Below are 20,763 nucleotides of genomic sequence, written 5' to 3' on the forward strand. Positions count from 1 at the left end.
ACCTGGGGAAAACAATTGAATTAAAGAAGTCAGACTGACTCGGGGGTAAATAAAGGGGTCTGTGTGGGAATCAGTGTCTGCGGTAGACAAAAAAAAGTTTTTGTGTGGTTCGTTCGTCAATCACTTCTGAAATGCCATTATTAGCATTTTTATTATTAGGTCTATTTGTTTTGACAACCGCGAGAGCTATGATTCGTTGTTTTTGCTTTGATTATTATTTAAACTTATGTTAAATTGCTTTAATTACCTTTCTCGAGAACTGCCCCCCCTTTTAAAAGCATGTTGTCCGAATTTAAGACGGCCACAGAATTACGCTACGTTACCTCCTGTAGTTGTGACACAAATGTTGCCTCGCATGGTCGCACAGGCGATCAAGTTCTCGTGTCTGATAAGCTTTTTGTGTAGAAATACCTAAAATGGAACAATTAAACCTCTTTATACCATGGCGTATAAGTTCCCAGAAATGATTGCTTTTTTTTTCTTATAAGAAAACCCCCCGAAGAAAACCGCTTTTGTTGTGACGATTTGTGAATTTAAGAGTCTGGAGACTAAAAGAGTCTGCAGGTTTACAGTACTTTCTGTGTGATGTCTAGTACGGCCGTTAGGTGACGCTTGACGCCTAGAACTTGTTCTGAAACACGGACACTTGGAAAACTTCAACTTTTGTTCCACTGTGCTTTAGACTTCGCTGGCGTGACGCTGGGCTGTAACTCTGGACGTAGACGTTATCTGTTGTGATTAGTTCTGGTGTGGGCTGTTTAATTGCACTTCATGTCGTTGAGTTCGCTGGTCTCCGTGTACTGTACACTGCGGTGCTTGAACTTGGTTGGATACCGCGTCTCCTCCTCCTCCTCGTTTTCTTGCGGTCTCATTTTCTCATTGCTCTCCCAGTAGTGCGTAGGGTTCAAGAGGGAGCGAGGAGCAAAGCCGGTGAATCTAGCAGAAAGGGGCTGCTCGTCACCCGGTATTTGTGAAATCGCGCACTGCATCCAGGATTTGCAAAGCTAAATCAGACAAGGTCCGGATCACGCAAAGATCGGAAAGTGGGATTGGACGCGTACAGTAGTTCGGGACAGAGCAGTGAACAAAATGACGCGATTGCGCAGCAAAACAAACAGCAAGGTAAGTACTGTACATGCAGCTGGATTTCTTGTCTTTTTAATGATTAACCTCTACTCCGCTAAGGAACTGCTTTCGCAGTTCTAGAAAATAATTGGAACTTAAGTTATCTCGTTTCCTTTTGCTACCCATCGCGCGTTAAACGTCTGTTTGATCAACACTTTGGTTTTTCTAGCCTTATGTATGTATTTTTTTTCTAGTCGCCTTAGTGCACGATCCGATGTGAAGTTCTGCAAAGATCAGTGATGAAACAGAAAGGGCGGCGCAAGTAGTGTTTAATCATTTTTTTTCCAAAATCATTTCTGCCAGGCGCTGCAGCACGTATCGGAGGAGTTGTAATGTGAGCGCCTTTCCTTATGCGATTCCCTGAGACTCACTGTCCTCTCCCGGGAATAACGCGCCATGGAAGCGGGGAACGAGGTGGACTTATCCAACAATAATATCGCCCCTCTGTGGAAGAGGAGATCTGCAAGCCAGAATGGTTCAAGGGACCACGGCAAAGCCAAGCCCAGGCCTCTGAGCTACCAGATCGACGGGGTCCTGATGACGGATTTCCCAGTGGAGGACCCGTGTTCCTTTACCCTGACGCAGCCGGCAGAAAACATCCCGTCTCCAGGAGGCGCGGTGGTCTTGAAACACGTGCTGAACAGACCCACCCGCAAGGCGCGAGTGGTCAGGAGCATCAGCATCGGCCACCTGTCCAATGGCAAGCTTGCGCTGCCCAAACGCAAGGCGGAGGTGGACAGGCGGGCGGGGAGCTGGGCCCCTGGAGCTGCGGGCGCCGCCGAGAGCGGGGGGGCCCGGCCCGGCTGTCAGGAGAAGAGCCCCTCCTGCCAGAAAACAAAGGCACCCCAGAAGCGGCTGTCCAGCCCCGTGACGCTGACGTCACAGAGGGACCAGATCGTCTTCAGTTCGAGCCCGGGCCCCCCGCCGGTCAGGAAGGACACCGCCGCGCCCAGCGCCAGCCCCAGCCCCAGCGCCAGCCTCGCAGCCCCGTCTTGCTGCCCGCCCGGGTCTCCTGAGAAAGAGGGGGACCGCTCCCCTGTGTCTCCTCCCGGGGAGAGGCAGGTGCTCCACAGGGCGTCCTCCGGAGCTGCCCAGGACTCTCCCACGTCTCCTGCCGTAGTCCTGAGCACCCACAGCCCCGCGGCTCTCAAGATGGGGACGCAGCAGCTTATCCCCAAGGGGCTGGCGTCGGAGGTCAAGCTGGCCAAGGGCCACAGCCACAGCCTGCTGGAGCCCACCAAGCGGGCGCTGCGGGCCCTCAGCCTGGTGGAGATGGGCTCGGGGGCCCTCTTCGGCGTGGGAGACGCGGACGGGGGGGGCGACCCGGACCTCGAGAGCCCCGGCACCCTCAGGCGGGGGCTGAGGTCCACCTCCTACAGGCGTGCAGTGGTCAGCGGCATCGACGCGGACGCCGGGGCCCCCGCCAGTCCGCTGAGGGCCAACCACCTGTCGCAGCCCAACCTGAGAGCCGTGGAGGAAGACAAGGAGAGATTCTCCACGCTGGGAAAGGGAAAAGTAGGTCCACCGTGTTGTTCATGGAATCCCGAGTGGTGTCAGAGGGCTGTTTTAGACCACGTCTTCTTTAAGAAAATAAAGAGAAGCATATTTATCCTTATTAGCATTCGTTGTACATATGAATTTACATATGAGGTTTAAATTTCCTTTGGAACTGGGTGCAAACTGGCACTGGTAGTTGATTTAAAGTTCGAGTACACTTCTGTGACCAAATGATAGTAGGAAAATTGGTCTGTTCGGCTAACTGACAAAATAGCATTTATGCAGTAAGCCCAATGAACCAGTGAAAACCTAAGGATAAAATGAAAAGTTATACTGAAATCCACGACATGCCTTACAATAAACCCATCCTATTGATCTTTTTCCATGTTCCCAAAAGAAGAAGGGGCTGCCAACACAGGGAACTTTCGACAGTGAAGGTAAGCAGAGCCGTCTGATCTTTTCACTGGCATGTGGGATTGGAAGTTCCTGAGCTCAGGTGCTCACTCCTAAGCAGGGAGATCTGGGGCTTTCTGCTAGTTTCCAGTTTCACGCTGTCTTCATCCCTGCCATGACCTGAAGCACAATCTTGAGAACATCTCATTTATCTCCTCCTTACAATACCTCCTATTGTGCTGCAACTGGGTTAATCATTTTGTTAAAAAAAAGCAGTAGAGCATTCTAGGAAATAAACCACAAAGTTAAGGTCATTTTTAGAGACCTTTTGTAATGTATCCCAGAGGGTGTTTTTTTGTTAGTGACCTCTGTATGCAAATTGGAGTTTCTGTGTGAAGTGCCTGACAAATGTTTTAAGCCTTTCACAAACATCCTATGGTAAAAACAGTATCGGGTGAAAACAGTATCAGGAAGGGGTTATCTGATACTGTTTTCACCTGAATGTGGCTACACAGCCCTGCAAATGTGACCTTAGCTCTTGGAGATGAGTACCGACAGGTGTGTATGTTTCTAGTTCATAGTGGTAAAGTGTAGCTAATGTCAGATCCATGTTTAACTAGAAATGTTCTGTGTTTATTTCCGAATGGATATGGGCTTGTGCAAAACTGGTGGAATTTAGAACTTGTGCTGTATGGGAGTGTTTTACTTACTTTTCCTATCAAAACTGTGCTTTCATATTTACTGAAATTCCTCCCATAGTATTTGTTGCAAATTACTAAATCCTTCAGGCAAAGAGTTATGAGCTGATATTATATATGATATGTAACATCAGTAGTTTGTAGAATATGCAGTCTTTTAAGATCTTAATTCCCTCAAGCAATATTTCAAGATAGGTTTAACAAATAATGAAAAAAATAGACGAGACCTGGTAAAAAGGGCATAATTCCCTTCTCACACATCCAAGTTTTTTTACTTTTCTAATTCAAATAAATCAAAGCTCATGTTAGTCTTGATTTGTATTGGTCATAAATAGATTTTGGAAGTCTAAACGTTACTAAATTGGTAATATCTGCATACTACTGTGTGTTTCAGAGGAAGAGGTTCTGTATCAGAACTACAAGGAGAAGGCTTTGCACAATGATTCTGATGAGGATGCAGAGCCTAAGGAGCAGAAGTCAGATGACAGGATTGTTGTGCAGTACAAACCATTACGATCCATGTGGAGCCAGCTCACAGTGGTAAGCAGACATCCCTGTTCAAATGCTTGTGTCTTGTGGTCATCAACAGAGTGCACATGCAGCAATGATGAAGAATGCAAAAAGCCATTCATGTTTTCCAGTGCTGCTGTGGTGCCATTTCTTGAACCATCTCTTTTGATAGCTTCTGAATAAAACAGGTGCAGTCTGGCACAATAGATTCCCTATTTGTACTGTGTTTCTGTCGCCGCTGCTATGAATACTACTGCTACTAAAAAAGCACATACAGTAGGATGTCGGGATTAGGAGTGACTCTGAGTATTTAGATGAGCAGTATCGCCAAACATGCATGAATTGTCTTGTTTCCCAAATGGTAAATGATAAATACTGTATCAGTGTTAGTACCTGCATCCAGGCTTGCACAACACGCACTGCAGGGCTGGACAGACAGACGTTGTTTCCCATTTTATTTTTCACTGGTTGACACATATATTATTATAATTACAATATTAGATATTGACATTTCATTTTAAATATAGGAATGGACAGTAATGGTATTTATTTAAGGATCAGATTGATTCTGGATTATGCTGTAATTAGAAATTCCATTCCATTGGCTCACTATAAACAGATACACAGACTGCAGTGATTTTCCAAAGACGTGATGCTCTTAGATTTGTAACTCTCCTGCCAAAACTTGGTTTCCTTTCCAGTGAAAAACAAACAACAGCACAAATACAAACAAAGCATTCAGCAAGGGGCACTTCCATGAATGAAACAATTACTTTATTGTTGGAACAATTCAACATTCAGGGGTAGTGAATGCTGACAGAATGAAATTTCATAGGATTTCCAGTTTTAGTTGAGCTTGTTGTGTCGTCCTTCCAGTTCCTGTTTTTGCCAAGTTTAAGCAGGCGCATGAATGTATGAATAGTTGTGGATTGTTCTCAAGACGGACAAATTAATGATGTTAGATGGTCCTCTTCTGTGCATTTGCTGGCTTACAAACAGCCCGTTTGGGGAAGTAAAGCAGTCAATGGTATTTCAAGGCTACTCACTTAGACAGCTCCTACAGTAGCTGCTACTGCTACAGTGCATTTTGTAATCACTGAATATATCATTAACTGCAGAGGCAGTCAAAGCATTAGGATAAAATACTAGATTTACATTATGCAACAACTGTGTTATGTTAGATAAATGAAACCTTAATATTACAATCTTAAAATAATGGTGTTGTCTGTGCTTAAATTTGGCTCTTTTGAGATTTATGGGTTTGTTGTTTGTTATTTTAAAATAAAGGAACTGTAATAACGTCTTTGAAGGTACAGCTTGATTGATTGTATGGCACTAACGACAGTTGTGGTGTGTTTTAAAAAACACATTCTCGGAAGTCTTTTTTGTTCTGTTTGTTTAAGCGTCACAGCTTGGAAAGATGGACCCCGTTTCTGTTTCCAGGGATACGAGAGCCATTGAAAAACAACACGTTGGATTTTTGAAGTACTGTGCATGCCAGGGGTTTAGAAAAACGCTTTTCAGTTCAGCACAGATCTCAACTGATCATATGGGCTCCAGACATTTGATAGAGCTTTATGGAAATTATTTTTCGATTGTTACATGCCCGCATTACCTGGTAATGATCTTGCTTTTCTTGTATAAAGAAATAGTGGAATAGATTTTGCAATGTAAGTTTAACATAACATACTACCTTAAAAGGGTGAATGTTATTTTATCTGATAAATCATTTAACTTGCCAAACCTAGGATATCTAAAAATATCAGCTAGATTTTAAATATTCTATACAAAGAATTATATATATATAATTTAGTTGCAGGGCTAAGACCATTTGCAGTAAACGTCTAAATTTGTTGTAGTATCCATACCAATATCCTATAAATGAAACTCCATCAATCCATCCATCAACTTCAAATTTCAGAGTGGTTGAAGTTCAGGGAGAGAGATAAGAGGAAATTTAAAAACACACACTTGTATCATGGAAACGTTGCATGTTTTGTATATCTAGTTGTCTCGAGTGTATGGTTTTAATTACTTCTTGTTTCATTTGTGTTTTAATGATGTAATCGTAAATAAGAGGATAACTTGGATCTTGAAAATTCCTGGAATCTTTACCAGCAGTCGTAGGATCCTGAATTCTGGTGTCCTTCCAAGAACAAAGTGTGATTACAAGAAACCTCATTTGGAGTTCCTGTTCTGTATGTAGTGCGGTGGTGTACTGGGTCACAGAGAATCTCTGGTATGTTACTAGTACTGTGTACTGTGCCTGGAGCTGTGCGATTGTCATTCCAAGAAACCTCACTACTTACAGAACTGCGTGTCTCCTACTCACTTCTTGCAAAGCTTTAAGTGTGAAAGGCGGAGCATGGAATAAACTCTCTCGCCCTTCTTGTGTTGCTCTAATGAATGTCTGGTGCTCTGAATGCACACCTCCCAGCTCCATTGATTTGGAATTTGTCTGCCTGAGGAACCAGGTGTTTGAAGAGCAAATCTGGAAGCCACACTGATGGTTCTGGGCTTCCTACTTTACAAGCAACAAACAATGTAAAAGAGTCTGGGTCAAGCATGAGGACAGACGTACCCACAGCTATTGAAACTATTATTAATCCCCCAATATCGCTGGGTTGGTCACCCGGGAATCCTAAAGAAAGCACCAGAGGAGAACAGGAGAAGCTTTTCGGTGACATGGTCAACGCAGACATGAAGAAAAGTAATATCAAAATCACCTTGTGGGAGACTACAGCTCTGGGCTGAACCAGGTGGAAGAAGAATACCTGGGCAGGAAGCTAGTACTTTGAAACCCAGCGACGTCTAAATGAGGAAGCAAGGTCAAAGTATCGAAGAGCGCACACCCTGACCAGAATACACAGTGCGTGACTAGATCTCTCCCGAGACCACTCCTGCTCAGCCTGCTCAGCCTCAGGAGAGTTCACTGATCTCACATTGGCCTGATCGGTCACCTTTGTGTTCACGGCACGCTGACTCAGGAGGCACAGCCAGTGTTTGATGAGGGCACTTAAGCGCTCTAAAGGCCAAACAGCACACAGGGTGTGTTCTGCAATTCCACAAACCTGAACAAAAAAAAAACACCAAGCACTATTATATGCAGTTGTTCAAACACTCTCTGACATTTATCAGATTCAGGCTGCAAAAAAAAATGTACTGGTTAATTAATCTGTGCCTGGGGCCTATTGTGTGTTTTTGGACAGACAGCTGAAGTATGCACAGTAGACTGAAACACAGATATTACCATTTATAGTACGAACCTGTTTGTTTTTGCTAGTTCTGATTTCAGTAGAATGTTTGCAGAGTTCTAGTCGGCAAAATTAAGGTTTTATGATAACCTGCTACAATGGTGACTTTTGAAAGCTGATTGACTGCACTCGTTTTGAAGCTTGGTCTTTTCATTTTTTGCGCTGTCCTGTTTTTTATTTCCTAAATCTAATAAAAATAATTCAAGGATAACTGAAAATATACCAGCAAAAGGATTTCACGTTTCTGGTCTTGCAGAACGCACGATGAAACTAAAAAATTAAATACTTGAAACATGATAGTGAAAATATTGGTTCTACACCTTCATAGGATTAGGGACTGTAACTCTGCATCTGATCTATTCTGTAGGGCACCTTCATTTAGTTAGGTGATACTTTTATCTGAAACAGCTTTTAGAAATCTGGGCATTTTACTCAGGCACTTTGAGTGAAGTGTCTCGGTGAAGGATACAACACCTGCATTCTTAGCCTCCTGTTTTAGTTTTAAATCCTAAGGCCTAACCACTACTCCACAGGTGCTTGGTGGATTTTGTCTGGGTTTCTGTGTATCTCAGATATCCATACATAATGTCCTGGCATTTTTTGGATGGATATTTTTTGTTAAAAGACATAACTCGGTTCGAAGTGTTGTGATCACCGATGAGTCGCAACATGAATTGGGAGAAAGGTTAAAGGTCACGGAGAAAAATGAAGTGCTGTGAAGGACAGAATTCCTGAATTGTTACCATGTGTCATCAGGCTTTAATTGCTTAGGAACTAAGCCTTTTGACAAATAATTTAAAGAAATTGCAGTGGGAAATGGAATATTTCTATCTGTTGTCTGTTGAATCCCAGTGGTTAGCCAGAATGTAAATGGGATGTTGCTTTCTCCAGGTGAAGAAGAGCGGAATATTAGACAGAACAAGCCAGGAAGAAAAGAAGAGACAAGAGGTAGGAGATCTTTAGTTCTCATGTATTTCTCCATTCAAAAGTCAGCTGGATCCAGGATAAGTTTTCTTCCTTCCTATAATGAATGATCCATCTCTCACAACATCCTAGCTGGACACTTTAAGAGAGGCGAGGAAAGCACAGAGAAAGATGAATTCCAGCCCAATCTCAACTCCTCCTGTCACTGGCCTTCTCTCATTGGAGACATGCTGGTTTGTTTACGTGTGAGGAAACTGGCCTTAATAGCTTTTTTTCTCTCTGATGCACGTTGTACCGATTACACAGGCTTGACACGTCCTGGCCCGAGCCGGGCCCACGCATGCTTGGCTTATCTGGTCAATTCAGATTTCTAGCTTTCTGAACTGACACAGAGCCAGTGGAAGGGAGCGCAGTGCCACACACACACACAAACAAATCTTCTAAATGTTGAGGGCTAATCTGTGCATAAGACTTAGTGCACTGAGGCCTGTGCATGAAGTTTGTCATAGGGCTATATGTGCGTTTAATAAGAATCCATTCTTTGCTGATAAATGGCAGCTAAATGAGTGTAGAATTCAACAAGCAAAATGAAAAATAGTAAAACCTTTTCTGTTACATATCTATTATATATTTATTAAGTAATATTTTAGATTTATTGTACCTATTTCAGCTCTATCATCAAGAAAAAAGGCCTTAAAAATATGCTGTCCAGTAATTTAATAAGAGATAAACAGTGGGGAAGAATCTACAGCTGAAATGTTGACGTTTTTCATTATTTATATGTATTTAGTAGAAGTAACGCTTACTTGCTCCTTAAACATTGGTGTGTGTCCATTTCAGGCTATTTTTGAAGTAATTTCGTCTGAGCACTCTTATCTGCACAGTCTGGAAATTTTGATTCGGATGTTTAAGAACTCCAGCGAACTAAGCGAGACAATGACTAAGACTGAAAATCATCACCTCTTTTCCAACATCAGTGATGTCTGTGAGGCTAGCAAAAAGTAAGTTTTTTTTCTTTTTTCTTTTCCTTTGGGAATATCTGAAAAAAGTATATAAAAAACAATTGATCTTTGAATATAGATTCAAACTTCACTCTGCCAGCTTTAATGTTGACATCCATAAAATTTCTTGAAAGACATGCTACCCACTACACAGTTATTAATAACGATTACATGGGTTGTTTTTTAGCGTTGTGTTTTTGCCCTCAGGTTGATTAAGCGACGTAGTTGTGGCTTGCCCCTTGTGGAGGATTTGCATGAAAAAATAGGTGTCTCTGAACACAGAATATTCACTGGAACTCACTCAATTTACACTTTCAGTAAATACAGAATTTATTTTATAGAGAGCATCAGTAATAAAACAAAAAAACAAAGCCAACGCCTGTTTTTTGTAGGGTTTGATAATTGAAGAAGTGTAAAACGGTGATGAAGCTGTGTGCTGTTATTTAATTCCTCCTCCTGGTATGAAAGATATTAAGCTCTCATTTTCCACAGTCTTTTCTGAGATTTTTCTTATCTGAAAAACAACTGAAACGATACTAACAACACACTAAAGCGGGACAAATCATTCCCAAAAAACAGGAAATAAAAAATTGTTAAGATAAGGGAAACATGTAGCTAACAGGGTCTTTTCAGTATTATACACGGTGCTAGCCTGACAGTACAGTATATTACTCCTCGTTCACTGTTTCTTGTCCTGGTTGCAAGTGATTCGTTGTGCAGTCTGGCAGTGCTGGGTCTTATCTGGGTGAGGCAGAATCACAGCAGCACTAGAACAGTGATGACAGATGTAACGCAGACTGAGGTGTAGGGTTTGTATCAGCTGCACAAGAGAGAATGTTCCTCAGGAAAGAAAGGCTTCTCAGCCGCAAAAGTTTTAGCAGTAATGAAGATTGGGGGGGGAGGGAGTTTCAGTTTTAGTTTTCACATCTGGTAAATCTGAACGAAAATCCCATGAATTCCTGCAGAAAACCTAATTACTTTGGCTAAAGGGCTATAACCCGGAGTTCTCCGAGTTCTTGGGAAGAATATTATTTCAGCATAGAAAGAGGTACAGTAAGTGGAGAAAAGCTTTACAGAGAAACATGCACATCAACCTCAGATCCTCTCTTGATTTTATTTCTGTTCCAAAGTGAATGTTTCACATTTTGATTAATTTACATTTTATAGTTCATTGAAGGGTCACTGCCCTTTTTTACTTAAACTGAGCAAGTTAAATCTGTCTGAAATCCATAAGGAAGTTTACTGAAATTAAGCAATCGTCAGTCCATTATAATTAGATAGAGGGTGACTAGTTTACAGCTCTGTGCTAAATCTTTTCTGTTCATAACGTGAGCAGTGTTTCATCTTTGGATTTATAAAGATTGGCACACGGTGTCCGTGCGTGGCCGTGGCCTGAGTCAGACTGTTCGTTTTGTTTTGGTGGGTACACACTGTATCTTCGCTGGAAGCCTTTTGAAATCGACTGCTGTGGCAAATGGGAGCATAATCTTTGAGTCTGTCATGTTTTTTTTTTTTAAATTCCCATGTGTTTCGAATGTCAGATGCAGCCCATATTAGAACCGGCAATGAAGCGAACACGGGAGACACAATGGCTGTGTATACAGGGCTGTCACCCATCTCCATGGCTATGGCACTGTGAGTTTTACCCAGCACAGCAGTTCAAAGTAACAGCAGTATGGGCCTCTGCTCTAATTGTGCTGGTTAATAATGAACTGATTAAATAACTTAAGAATTCAGTTTGCTGTAGTGTACTGTGCATTTAAAGCTAAAAGATGCTTGCATTTCTATCTAAATAAATGGATACTCATACTACACATTTTCCTTGTATACTTTGCAATTCAACCCCATATACATTATTTATGCATGATTCTCTTAAAGCATAAAAACACATCCCACATTCCTCTCCAGGGCTTAGTTCTGTAGACTAAATTGCGCCCAGTGCTTTCATCAGTACAGAAATTAGGCGTGTGAATGAAACGCTACCAGTATCAAACATGGAAAAAATAACCAGTTTAATTTTTTTATTATGAAACAAGTCTTGTCCTAGGCAGATCTTTCCAGTTATTCGCTGTACTTTTGTCTATTTCCATTTGACAGAAAACGAAGTTGCTCAATAATAATAATTTGTTTTCTGGAGCTACTTGGCGCAGTGGACATGCCGGGAGAATGAAACCAAATTATTGTCCCTCCGTGCTCTTGGTTAGAATGTGGGCGCTCATGCTGTATTTTGGGGTCGAGGAAGGAACCTCCTGTTAAAACCACAGGCCAGCCCAAAAGCAGCGCAGGTCACATACAGGGGTCCTTACAAACCCCTCATTGTTCCACTGTGGTAACAGCCAGCAACATTCCAGCCAGGCATTCACAGCTCGTCTTGGCTTAGCTGCTGTCAATGGAAAGGGAAGACGTCCACTGAATCCCCCGCCTTTTCGAATGCACTGTGTTCCTCCTACTGTATGGAGTCTTTGTTAGTTATTATGAAGAACTCACTGCTGCTCTATACAGAATCAAAAGACGGCCAGCAAGAACAACCACACCACTGTACTTCCTCCCCAAAAGAGAAGGTTTCATTGTTTCTCGTGTGTTCAGACCCATTTATTGTCAGAGTTTAATATCACGGGCCTTGTCTTACCAGAACAGATTGTCCTTTTGAGAATGAACTTGCTTGGTTATCTCCAGTGAGTCTGACGTGTCAGAAGTTCGATTGGAGACGCCGGGGTGGTAGTCGTTGTGTTGGGGATTGTTAAAGGATGTTTTTTCTGATTGTTTTGTTTGGGGGTAACGTGGAAACGAAGAGAGTGATCCTGTCCTCTGATCTGCCCCAGATTTGCAAAATAATATTAGCCACAGTGTTGTGGTAATTGATGTAGGATTGTGGATTTATCCTGAAAGGCATTAAAAATGCTGCAGATGAGTACTGGTGCTGATAGCAATTAGAACCCATTGGGAAAGGTCTGAGAACCTTGTCTCACCTTGTTTTCCGAATGTGTTTTATGTCTGAGGCAGTAATGATGTATGAGAAATGAAGACTGCCAGTTGGTTACAGCGATTGATTAAAGCAACGTCTGTGCAGGAATGGCATGTTTGTTTTTCTTTTCTCACAGTGCAAAAGGGTTTTTGAAATGATGGTATATTTGTGTCATGCAGTGATGTATGGGATCCTTGAACAAGAAATCTGTTGAAGCGCTAGAGTTGTGTTGGAGTACTTTGTTGACTATTAGTAGATGTAGCGCCAGATCAACATAACGCCCTGGCAGGCAGTTCTTTGTTTAGAATATAGTATTTCTGTGCATTTTCGTTTTGGTGAATGCAACTAATTCCAAACACAAATGGACTGAACGTTTACATGCATTTAAAATGTTAGATTTGTTTTAAGCTTTAAATATCTGTCAATGCACAATGCAACAGTGCACATGATTGTGTTTTTTGGACTGTTGTCTTTGGGATGGGGGGCACAATGAGGGCAGGAGGTTTTGCATCCTTGCTCAACTGTTACTACATTTGGGGAGGTCTTGTCACAGGTGATTCTCTTCATGGTTGAGAGATAGTGAAGCTTTGCCAGAACATTTCTTTTTTTTTTGCTGAAAGGTCCGCTCTACTCATACCAGAATGATGTCATACCTGTCAACCGTAGCTCAAGGACTGATTCTCCTCAAATCCAAAGTAATGTTCTTTCCCTGTGTAGACTTGTAGGAATCTGTTCTTTTGGAGCTGACTGTCGTTTTTAACATAGGTGAAGTGGCAGTTTCTTTCTGAAAGAAAATATCAGCTTTTCTTTTGTCAAGACTTGAAGAATTTTTTTCACTAAACAAAAAAGAATTAATCATAATCCATTCTGATTACCTTTCTACTAGAGTATCATGGATCTAAAAACTGTGCCTTCGGGAATTAACCTGGTGTAGCTTGGATGAGGCGTTAAGGAAAGAATTACTATTTCTTCTTGCAGTCAATTTTCTGTAAATAATTAAACATTTCCCCAAGGCAAACTTCTGTAAGGGATATAATCAGTAATACTGAAAGTCATGCTTGTTAAAGTGAAGTATTTGCCCATCTAAGCAGAGGTTCTATACATGAACCCATAACTTTTAAGTGTTTTTTCAACAGAATACCATTTTTTTAAATATATGTATATTGAAGGAGTTTTGCACTGACCTGGAAAAGACCATTGAGACACAAAACAATTATTCTGTCCCAGGTAATTTAATTGTACCAGTGAATACAGAAAAGACAAACAGGATAATGAGATTCCACTGCTAGAGTCAACTACAGACTTGCTGTTGTTGGAGTCACCACTTATACTTGTTTACAAAATAAGGAAATGTTTCGGTAGATGAAAAAGGTGATGAGACTTGCATTAAGAAGATATAACAACAGTTGTCATCTTATGGGTCTTTGGATGCATTCTAAGGAGGTGAGGATGAATTGAAAGCCTTTTGAAAAGCGCTGACTTACAGTAACACAGAACAAAAATACATTATCCACTTAAGAACCTTTTCTGAATTCTTTGGAAACAAAGAACCTGTCATACTGGTCCAGCTACTTGCGTAGTTAGAGTATCACATTTCTGAAATAGTTTTATTCAAAATTAAAGATAATTGTTGAGTCATAGTCCTGTAAGAAAGCATTCTGGTAAGGTAATGTAGTTGTGCAATGTGGTTTACAAGTCATATAAAGAAATGAAGCAATTGAGAGAGATCTAATTCCTCCAGCAACACTTTGTTCTCAAAGGTCTTGGCAAGGTGAATATTCTGTCAACAGAGCGCTGGACCCCACCCTTGTACTAAACAGATGGTGAGAAGGAAAGGGCAGCCCAGGAGAGAGCCCAGCTACAGCACATTTTTAAAGATCATGAATTGGAAAGAGCAGATTAATAAGTGATCTTTGCGAAAGAAGATTGAGATAGACTGATTATTTCACAAGAAACCTTTTTTAGGGGTTTATAATGCTCATTAAAAAATTACGAAGCATAAATGCACACATTTTATTTGACTGTTTTAAATACAAATTAGCATTGCAAATATGAGCAGCTCTCCCCATAGCCCCATATTCTGTCAGCTCTGTAGTGATGCAGTAAAAAAACAATGACAGTAAGGGAAATGCATTACGTTGCAGTGTCTCTCTGATTATATTTTGCTGAGGCTTCATTTCGTTTTCATAATGAAAGGCTCCTGCTCCAGAGCTTTTGATTAATCATTACCTTAGGAATTACACTGCGCTGTTTCCCAGCTGGATCTGCAGCTGTAACAGTTTTGTAGCAGACACTTTCACTGTCCTTTCACTTCATTGTAGTTACCAAAGGAAGATGAACGTTATTCTCTACAAATCGGGAATTGATAAAAATATAAATATTTTGTTCCTTATATATATGTGATCTGTGTAAATTCTTAAAGAAAATAATAATTTACTTAATGCCTTTTTTTGGGTGGTTTGCCATGTTGCTGGTTTTGCACATCCAAGCCAACCATTGTGATAGTAGACAGAAAGACGAGACCACAGGATGATTGTGTTAATGTCATTAATTTGCAATGTGCAGTATGTGTTGTTGGCAAGGATCACTGTTCCATAGTTGAAATGCACGTATTAGTATCCAAACTACTTAAAACTGCTCCAGAAATCATTACTACTCTCATCCGTACTTCATTGCTTAAGACTAACACACCAGAGGGTGTGGCCTAGCCTACAAAGGCAGAATGTTGCAGGGTGAGATGAAACAGAAACATTCTTCATCACATACAAAGCTTAGGGCTATTGAACTACTGTACATGGATTCTTACATTTTCATAGCCGCTGTGTACAGTCTTCTTTATTTTGTATTTGCTCAATCATCCCTGCATGTATGACATTTTTTTAGTTGTGTTGAGATAAAAACAAAAGTTTGAGCGTGGGTCAGGATGGTTGATGTCTTGTATCTTTACTACGTTTTATTCTGGTTAGGTGATGTCTTCATCTGCTCAGAGTGCTGTGGCACTGTGCTGTTCAGCAGTTCAGAGATTCACAGTCCCCCGTCCTTGCCAGTGTTCCTATGCTGTCGAAACAAGGTTATTGTTTAGGTTCATAGCTGAGCTTCTTTTTTTTTTCTTTTTTTTGGGAAAGAATGTGAGCACAGCATTTCAAGGATCTGCATGGCACGTGCTCTCAGCTGGCTTCCAGTGGCCTTTTAAAAACTGCTTTTACTGTATCCCTTCCTGCTCATGGCCATTAGCCAGATCTACGTCCACAGATGGATTGCTGCTGTTATTTCCTAGACCCAAGGGAAGTAATATCTTTTTGTTTCAGGCTAATGACACTGCTAAGTAGTATAATGATAAAGAACACATACACTGTGTGCTCCAGGGTATCGCTAATTAACAGTACTCCCCAAACAGGCGACAGCGCAGTGGCTCCTGTGTAATTCCACTTACAGTAGATATTAATCCAAGGTTACATAGTGCAGGGCTGCCTTCTTAACAATACAATCGTAAGGGAGGCACTCATTGATTAGACCCTTTTTTAAATGATGGAATCTGTTCCTGGAACGCACTGAACATGTATTTAATGTCAGCATACCATTGCTGTCTTCAGCAGGCTCTTTTCTTTGTTTTGTAAATGGCCATTTATTCACAGGGTGATTTCCAGTTGGCTCCATGTTTGAGCAATGTGAATTGCTTTGTTTGGATGTGATGAGAACCTCTTTTCACTTGTGTAAATACAATGAAGATCGTCCTCCCATCACACTTTTAATGTGCTGCAGAAACACTGTTTTTTTTTTCTTTCCTTCTTGCTTCCATTTGGATCGTGCCCAGGCAAAGACATAGAAACTAAGGGTCAGCATCTCATCAGGTACCAAAGATACTGTGCAATATAATACCAATAATGGACTATCTGTGATATTCAGACTAATTCATGTGTTTGCTCAGATTACTGTTTTCTATATCTGACTATTGAACAATCTCATTCCTCATAACCTAATAAAGTGTGCATTTCATGTTGGGGATAAACCAGACCTAGGCTTATCTCTTGGTCTTTTTTAATCGGCATCCAGATGAAGCTCCATGGACCAAATACCCTCTTCTCGTTTGTGACCGTCTTTGTGTTTCTCATTTAAAAACATAAGAAAAGTTCCAGATGAGAAGAGGCCATTGAGCCTGTCTGGTATTGCTTGGCTGCTGGTAATTAATTGATCCAAGAATCTCATCCATCTGTTTCTACAACGAAGCCGGGGTATCGGTTGCAGTAACAGGGCTGGGTTGTTTGTTCCAGACTCCCTTAATCCGTTATGTAAGAAAGTGCCTCCTCCTCTCAGTGTTTACACTTGGGTGCAACCTCCATTACTGTCCTCTGGTTTGTGTTTCACTGCTGATTCGGAAGAAGGCCATTGGATTGAGCGTTCAAGGATTTTGATTACCTGAATCAGGTCTCCTTCAGATTTTCTGTTCAAGATGTTAAAGGCTCAGTTATGTTAGCCTGTAAGTAGGACTTGAAGTGTTTATTTAGATTAAATCTAACACACTTCAAAATCTGCTTCTCCCAGTGTCAGTGCTTGTTCTTCAAAACACTGAAACCTCTCATAACATCTAAAATGTTTTTCAAATGCATGTGTTAAAGCTCTGATATTCCAAGACAAGACCCACAAGATGACTTTTTACTTCATCATCTCTAAAATACAGTAGGTTCTGAAGCCTAGTGCCTGCATGATTTGTCCTTTAAACTCTTTGACCTCCACTCACTTGAGCTGGAATTCTGTGGCTGGGGTGGCAGCTATCTGAGTGTATTATAAATTGACAAAATGCATTAGGATTCCCTTCAACATCGCACACACAAATTGAAGATTAAAAACAGGAATAAGAGGGTCGCAGTCACCTTGTGAGAGGTCATGGTAGATACCACCCTGGAACTGCAGTGTTGTTAATAATGGAAACAGTTTATGGTTTCATTGAAAACAGTTGAAAAGTGATACACTGTGAAAGACTCTCTGCACAGACAACAGGAAAAGCTTAAAATTCCCGTTTTATGTGACTTACCAATTTCCCACTTTTCAGCCTGCAAGTGGTGGAAAAGTAAAGCTTTGGCCTTGTATCATAAAGTTATAAAAATCTGCTTGTCTTCCTTTCCATTTTCACAAATTGTCACCAGAAAACAAAAGTCCTTCTCTCTAACTTACATGGTTGTGATTATCCAGGCGAGTGTCATTTTTGTTTGTGCTGATGGGATCTAGTTTTGCATGTAGAAGCCAATATTTTCTCCTTATCTTCAGATTCAGTCTTGGAATAAAAAAAAAAAAAAACGATCCCATGCCGAGTCTGGACTGCTTTACTTAATGTATTGTCTCTGGAGTTTCCTATAATTATTTGTTTGACATTTCCTGCTCTTTTTGAAGGTTCTTTAAAGAGCTGGAGGACAGGCATCAACAGAATATTGTCATTGATGACATCAGCGACATTGTTGAAAAACATGCCATGTCGACCTTTGACCCCTATGTGACATACTGTTCCAATGAAGTTTACCAGCAACGGACTCTGCAGAAGCTTCTGTAAGCTCTACACCCTTGTCTCTGCAGGCTGCTAAGCCACTGCATGAAAGCAACATTTGTCCATGTGATCCTGAAATAAACAAATGGCAGCAGAGAACAAGATAACAGGTCTGACAGTCAGATGCTCTTTTGTCAATAGTCTGGGACAAGCAGGTTACAGTAGAACCTTAGATGTGTTAGCCTTATAAGTGCATTTAGAGGAAAGCACTTTTACATTGGCTCTGTAGTAAAGATTGTATCAAACATCAAAGGTATAGTTAATAGGTTGGTAGGTTGATACATTTTTTCCAGTGTCATTTTGTTTAGAATGTTAATACCTGTACATTATCAAAGATTCATATGTCTTGTGAGCTCACTTGTTTTGGAACTTTTTCTTCATGACACAGGACTAAAAACCCCTCCTTTAAGGAAGTGCTTTCCCGAATCGAGAGTCATCCCGACTGTAGGAACCTCCCGATGATCTCCTTCCTCATCCTGCCCATGCAGCGAGTCACCCGCCTGCCTCTCCTGATGGATGTAAGTTCCGCGGCTCTCGATGGTGTCTTGGGGCCCAGCTTCCCTACAGCTAGTCCGGCTTCACCTGCAGAAATGAAGAGGCAGCCTCACTGAAGACGGGGCTTTGGAGTCTGTTTTGGGGGTCAGGAAAACCCAGCAGTGTTCCCCCTGTGGCTCTAAAACAGAGAATAGAGGCTCCCATATACTGTATGTGCGGGAAATCCAAAGGAAAATTCATAGGAACCATAAGAAAGCATACAAACAAGTAAGGGCTGTTTGTACCTCCTTTCAGGACTGACTGGAGAGGGGAGGGTCGATCTTGTGGCCGAAGTTGGCGTGGCCTTATAAAGCCTTATAAAGTTATTAAGCATGGTCCAAAGTAGAGCGAGATTTCCGTGGACGTCTGACGTGTACTTGCGTTTCGTTGCAGTCTCGCGTTTCCTTCACAATCCTCTGGTGCAGAGACCACCTTTGCAAGTCCTGTGAGTCACTCTGTGTCTCCTCCACCATTAACTTCCCTCTTCCCAAGAGAAGCTTGCCAAAGCCCAAGAGTTGCATGTAGACAGAATAATGGCTAGGACTGTGCACTGTGTAACTGTGGAACTGCAAGACTGTCCCAGGTGGAGCACTGCTGATGTACCCTTGAGCAGAGTGCTTCACTCAGATTGCTCCAGTAAAATTCCCAGTTGTGTAAACAGATATGAATGTAAGTTGCTTTGGATAAAGACATCAGTCAAATAAATTAATAACATGTTGTAGTGTTGAGTTGAGAACTATTTTTGTGGTCTTCTTCTGGCCTTGTTACAGCTGAGATTTTCAACAGTTGTTTTATATCCTACAGTGTTGTATATTTTTGGAAGCTCAGACATCTTAATTGACAAAAATATGTTAAACAGTTAAGAGAGAAACAGCTAGGATAAGATCTACAGATATTGGTTACAAATGCTTCTTTCCAAACTGAAAACACTTCATGCTTAACGTGGGTATTTTGAACTAATTTAACGTCTTGTGTTCCCATAAATGCCACAACAAATTGAAACCAATTTGAAAATATTCCAGGTTTCTAAACAATTAACATGTCTTTTGCCAGTGTCTCTTCATTCTCTAAAGTTTTAATTATTAACTGTGTAAACTTAAGGGTAGGCTGGTGTTTTTCACTGTGCTGTAGGACCAGTGATATGTATTCAGTTCTTAATGCAGTGTACTGTCAAATAATCTGAAATTACTGTAGATCCACTTCTTCTGCAATGTGGAGTTCTTGAATAATTGGGTTGGTTTTTGTGTACAGTACCTGAATTAATGCTGTTTATTCCATGGCTCGGTGCAATTACAGTAATGCAGTGGAATTGAGACTCTGGAATTTCTGTCTTTGTTCCTGTCTTTAAATTAGACTGCTTTGTCTTGCAGACTATCTGTCAGAAAACAGCAAAAGACTCCGCAAAACACGAATCCTGCAAAAAGGCATTTCTGGCAGTGAGCAAGGTGAGGGAAAATGGGATCTCTTTTTTCTTTTGGGGATTTGTTGGGCCCTATTCACATCATTTTAGATGCAAAGTGTCCAATAATAGTGGTAATATTAGTTATGTTCATGATCAGTCTGCTTTGGTTATCCTTCTTGGGGTTCCTCTTCATTTGTTACTGTTTTGCTGTGGATAGTGAGCCGAATTTGAGCTGCTGTTTAAGTAGGAAAGAGGGACTTTCAGATAAATCCTAAACAAAAACAAGATGGTGACAAACATCCTGCTTCCTGTCTGGTTTTAGCTGGTCCGATTATGCAATGAAGGAGCCAGGAGAATGGAGAGGACAGAAATGATGTACACAATAAACTCCCAGCTGGAATTTAAGATCAAGGTAGGCTTGTTTGTTGCATTTTTGTCCCCTGAAGGAAAAAATGTCATTCAGCAGGGCCTGGTTGCTGCTGATGAGTTTTTATTGTGTCAAACTGTTCTTGTCCGGTTATGCCAAGTTGTGTGCCTCATTTTCTACCTCCAGATAATTATCGCACACTGTTTAAAGTGAGAAGAAAAAATTAGCATCTTTTCCACAAGTGCTGCATTTCGGTAAGAGGCCTTTCACCCTCAGTTCAGTTTCAGTTTTTGCTCCAGAGGGAAAAGCTTCAGAAATTAGCGTGTTTTTAAAGTTGATCCTCTTAATGGTAATGAGCTGTAATTTTGATGCATGTGGGAGTTCATTGCACAATCCTCTGCATTAACCTCACCATGCTTAGCTTTAACATGTTTTTACGTTTAATACCCAGACTGGGAATTAAAAGCTTTTTGTCAATAATGGATCCATTAACCTTATTTTTGCCACCCCTATCCTTCCATTACAGCTATAAAGAGGTTCTGTACAGTAGACTT

The 20,763-nt window shown here is 41.2% G+C and overlaps 1 protein-coding gene across 2 annotated transcripts in view; it reads left to right on the top strand.

The window, feature by feature from the left end:
- The first annotated feature begins 667 nt into the window (after window positions 1–667).
- LOC102686568 (rho guanine nucleotide exchange factor 26) overlaps window positions 668–20,763 on the top strand; it is a 40,171-nt gene continuing 20,075 nt past the window's right edge. The window contains exons 1-10 of one of the 2 annotated variants that reach the window (XM_006637504.3): window positions 668–1,122; window positions 1,429–2,640; window positions 3,020–3,059; window positions 4,108–4,253; window positions 8,369–8,425; window positions 9,242–9,402; window positions 17,756–17,908; window positions 18,295–18,424; window positions 19,811–19,885; window positions 20,165–20,254. In XM_006637504.3, coding sequence (XP_006637567.2) covers window positions 1,522–2,640; window positions 3,020–3,059; window positions 4,108–4,253; window positions 8,369–8,425; window positions 9,242–9,402; window positions 17,756–17,908; window positions 18,295–18,424; window positions 19,811–19,885; window positions 20,165–20,254 — 1,971 coding nt within the window. In that variant the 5' untranslated portion in view covers window positions 668–1,122; window positions 1,429–1,521. The remainder of the gene's footprint in view (window positions 1,123–1,428; window positions 2,641–3,019; window positions 3,060–4,107; window positions 4,254–8,368; window positions 8,426–9,241; window positions 9,403–17,755; window positions 17,909–18,294; window positions 18,425–19,810; window positions 19,886–20,164; window positions 20,255–20,763) is intronic. The other variant, XM_015360792.2, reaches the window with a different exon arrangement.

Source organism: Lepisosteus oculatus, chromosome 13 (genome assembly GCF_040954835.1).
Source record: "Lepisosteus oculatus isolate fLepOcu1 chromosome 13, fLepOcu1.hap2, whole genome shotgun sequence".
In the NCBI taxonomy this organism is placed as follows: domain Eukaryota; kingdom Metazoa; phylum Chordata; class Actinopteri; order Semionotiformes; family Lepisosteidae; genus Lepisosteus; species Lepisosteus oculatus.